Consider the following 4269-nt stretch of genomic DNA (forward strand, 5'->3'; position numbering starts at 1 on the left):
TAGTTGGGTTAACTAAGTTAGATAAGCTAGGCCTAAGCTATAATAAAATTAATACATCTCTGTGTCATTATTTATCCACTGGTAGGTCCAAGAAAGTCCAGCAATATGTACCCATTGTGCCAGCCCTGAGATGGTAGAAGATGAGGTGTGGGGTAGGGTGGGGGTTGAGAAGGTGGGGTGACACCAACTGATAGATTCATGTTGTCATCTTTGGTGGGCCTTTGCTGGGTGATAACATGTAATACAACGATTCTCACTTACCCTGAACTCTTCCTTCTCAGGCCATGCACCAGGACTCCTTGAGCTCCCTCTCCCAGGTATTTATATCAACGGGTTCCTACAAGAGCAGCCACGTCTATGAGTCTGTATATACCCTAGCCTTGGTCCACTGCTTTACCTACACAGCATGGACAGCCAGGTGTTGCAGCATTTTCTCTGTCCAATCACATTAGGGCAGTGACAGGCCTGTGATTGGACAGGAATAGAGAGGTGGAGCTAGAAGTTGAGGAGAGAGAGAGAGAGAGAGGTCAGGGGAGAGAAGAGAAATCAATGTGGAGGTAGATGAACAGGAAGATGATCCATATCCCGCATGGTTTTAAACAGCCACAAGTAGCTAAGGTTTTCACAAAGTTAGAATAATTGGGTTAAAGCATTATCTTTATCATTTGGCTCTAAAATTGTTGAATTGGCATCTTGTAAATTGTGATCTTATTGATATATAAACCTGATTGGATAAATAAGCCTTAAGAGTCATGTTTCTACCGGGTAACTAGGCACTAGATGACTGCTTGTGGGGTGTGTGGGGCATTACATGTAAGCAAGATAAACTTGCTAGCTGGGAGAGAATAGCAGGACCGGGCCAGGGTATAGTGCTGTGGCAGGCCAGTACCTGCACTAGAGTGGGAACGTGGTCCGGCAGGGCAAGAGAGATTGAGGGGTGATCTTTTTTAATATTTCCCACAACAGCCATGTTTCATGGTGTGAGTGAGGCTGGATCACAACTGCCACTCAGGTTTGCCTTGTATCTCTGTGCTGGTCCATCTCAATGGAAATCTTGGGCTTTAGCCATTACTATCTCCCTATGGCCGCAGGAGTGAATGGTGCAAAGGACATCAGCGGGATGGAAATGACACAACACATTAATTTGATTCTTAGAAGATGTCCAGACAATTCTGATCTCTTTTGACAGAGGGTGTTGGAGACAGAACCCTGGTCCAAACTCTAAGCGTGCATCATGTCATTTCATGGGAATATGAATTGTTTCTGCTCCTTTTTTCTGAATGGAATGGGAAAGAATGCATCAATGGAGTCCTTGGATCCATGCCATGTGCTTGAAGCTTTACAACACCACCCAAGTAAAGATGAGTGTGGTGGTTGTGATCGCACTGTCTTGTAGGGGGATGGGAGATTTGTGTAGTCTACTGCCAAGAGTTTACAGTGCCTATCATCTATTGAGGTGACATACTGTATTTTCATCTTCTAGATTTGACTGCTAGATTAGCAGAGACAGACAGGAGAAGGACTACCATCATTGCCTCTTTTTTTTTTTTTCATTGCCTCTTTTGATATTTAAAATGGTCTAAAGTTGTACCCTCTTCCTCTTTTTCTCCTTCTCCCCACCCCCCTTCTCCTCCTCAGGATGCAAAATTATTTTTTGTAAGGGGAAGTGCTGATACTAAGGTCTAATTCCCTAATTGGTTCTTGATTGGTTAATAAAGAAGGCCAGGAGCCAATTGTTGGCAGAAGGTACAGGTGGGACTTCTGAGTCCCAAGAAGAAAAAGAGACACAAGGACATAGAGAGAGGTTCTTTTCTGCAATGCTTTGGAACGAGAAGAAAGCAGCAGTCATGTAAGGCCTTGAGTCAGCTAGGCCCTGCAGCCTCCACTATGGGTGGGGACTAGAGATGTTGGCAGGGGCTATTTGATACCAGCTGCTAAGTTTAAGGCAGGAAGAGAAACAGAGAAACAGAGATAATAATTGGTAAAGGCATGCCTTTCCAGGCAGGAGGTATCTGCATCCAGCTAAGGTGCCATGGAAGGCAAGCTGTAAAGTGACAAACTGAGTGTGTGTTTTTTTAAATCTTTGGATTCGAGTGTCTCCGGAGATGGCTGGTAACAGGACCCCTCTAGGAGCAAAGGCAGTGGGAAAGAGAAGCCAGGTCAGCACTGGTGGGAGGATCTAAGCTGGAAGGAACAAAAGGGAGCTGGGAGGGGCCAGAGTGGCAGCTCCTGGACAGAGGAGGTAGCTTGTTTTTAAAATTGCACACAACAATTTTTTACTTGTTTGCTTTGGTTGAGTGATAGAAACTTTAGAGCTTTCCATTTGGCTTTCTCCACTTGTGTGCCCGTTTCCCAGCGTATCTATCTCAGTTATACATTCAGGGAGCCAGGCGTAGGCAGAAAGAGGATAGGTACAGCTGGGTGTAGAGGTTGCTCAGGTATGGCTACGTATTTGAATGCTAAATACTGCCTCCCTCCCAATCTGGTTGCCTCCTGATGAGATCCTCCTGTACACCAAATGATGCTATGTAAACCTTGCCCCTCCCCAGTTATTCCTGATTGGCTAATAAAGATGTCTATAGCCTAGGCTAGGCAGAAGAGAGTGGGTGGAAAAAAGGTTTCTGAGCTTGGGATCTGAGGTTGGGATGAGGTAGAAGAGAGAGGAAGAAGGAAGAAGGTCACCATGGGGCTAGGTGGATCATGGGCACATGGTCATGAGGACTGGTCTGATGGAGTAGGCCCAGACTGAACATGGCCAGTGACCTCTCTGAGCTCACTAAAAGAAAATAGACAAAATAGCATAGAAGGATAATATCTGCCTAGCTTTAGTGCTTTTAAGCTTATTATAAATCTAAAGGTTTCTGTATCTTTTATCTGGGAAGATATGGTCTGAAGTGGGGTGGAAACCCCTAATAGATATTTAAAGGTAACAAGGGGGTGTAGCAACTCTCTGCCCGCCCTTCACCCCCAACAATATTAACCACAACGGTTGGGCTTGTTGCTTTTTATAGTAACACCTCAGGAGCGCTATCAGAGGAATATTTCCTTTTTCTCAGCGACTTAGGTCTTCCAGGCAGGGCCTATTCCCTGATCTCCCATGACATTCCACGATCTCCCTTGGGGACTAAGACATCTCACAATGGATCCTTGGTGGGCCACAAACTATATTCAAATCACATCACATTTTAAATCTCAGTTGAATCCACTAAGAGTTACAGGAGATTTAAGCAGACTCCCTGCAGTTCCTAGAGTCTCCAAGTCAGCTGTAAAACGCTTGACAAACCAAGCAAGTTTTTACGCCTCTCTCTCAACCCACCAAGGGTCTCATTCCAAACACTTCAGTGTCCCAGTAATTAAAATTAAAGAGTCCCGGGGCAGACATATCACCACCCTCCATAGGGCTTCCCACCCTCTCTCCCATTCTTTCCCAAATCTTAAAGGCTCCCTACTCGTATTTCCATTTTGTACTCGAGAAAACAGTCAGAGAAGTTAAAGAAGTTAAAGAGTTAAAGAGCTTTACGAGATAGCAGCTCAGGGTTGTGCCTGCCTGTCTCCGAAGAGCCTGTCTTCCCGCCATAGTCTATGTAGTTCCTTTTTAAAGCTTTCTCCCAGGATCACTGCTGTTAAGTAGTGTTAGCTAGGTTCGAGACTTGCTGCAGAGGTGGAACTGGGAGGTGGTGGCTGCTAAAGCGCTCAAAGTGTGTCACTATCTGGGCAAAGGAAGACGCTGAGAGTGGCTTCTGTCCACTAACATGCCCTCCTGGGGAGAAGGAAAAGGACAGAGGTAGTTCAGTGGTCCCCAGAGGCCGCTGTCAGACTCCTAGGCGAGGCGAGGTCTTCTAATAGTACCTTTCTGAAGGTACTGGGCTAAAGCCGGCCGAGGGCACGTTCTAGGCCCCGCCCACTCATGCTCGCCCCACCCCACCTCGGCGCGCGCATCTGAAAGTGAAAGGGCGTTCAGCGTCTCGGCGCTCGCTCTCTCTGGTCTGGGCGCCGGCGCCTGCCTGGTCTCCGTTCTGTGGCCCGGTGGCTGGCGAGATGGAGGAGCCTCGGGCCGCTGCGGGCGCGGACGTGTCGCTTCACAACTTCAGTGCAAGGCTGTGGGAGCAGCTTGTCCACTTTCACGTCATGCGGCTGACGGACTCGCTCTTCCTGTGGGTGGGAGCAACGCCGCATCTACGCAACCTCGCAGTGGCCATGTGCAGCCGCTACGTGAGTGTGGGCGGGACCTGGACGGAAACTGGGGTGGGCAAGGAACTTGGCGTCGAT

At 47.6% G+C, this 4269-nt stretch overlaps 1 protein-coding gene across 2 annotated transcripts in view; it reads left to right on the plus strand.

Annotated features, from left to right (window-relative positions):
- Nucleotides 1-3932: 3932 nt before the first annotated feature.
- Psmg4 (proteasome assembly chaperone 4) overlaps nt 3933-4269 on the plus strand; it is a 7433-nt gene continuing 7096 nt past the window's right edge. The window contains exon 1 of one of the 2 annotated variants that reach the window (XM_031358486.1): nt 3933-4212. In XM_031358486.1, the coding sequence (XP_031214346.1) occupies nt 4039-4212 (174 nt within the window). In that variant the 5' untranslated portion in view covers nt 3933-4038. The remainder of the gene's footprint in view (nt 4213-4269) is intronic. The other variant, XM_031358487.1, reaches the window with a different exon arrangement.

Source organism: Mastomys coucha, unplaced genomic scaffold (genome assembly GCF_008632895.1).
Source record: "Mastomys coucha isolate ucsf_1 unplaced genomic scaffold, UCSF_Mcou_1 pScaffold7, whole genome shotgun sequence".
NCBI lineage: Eukaryota > Metazoa > Chordata > Mammalia > Rodentia > Muridae > Mastomys > Mastomys coucha.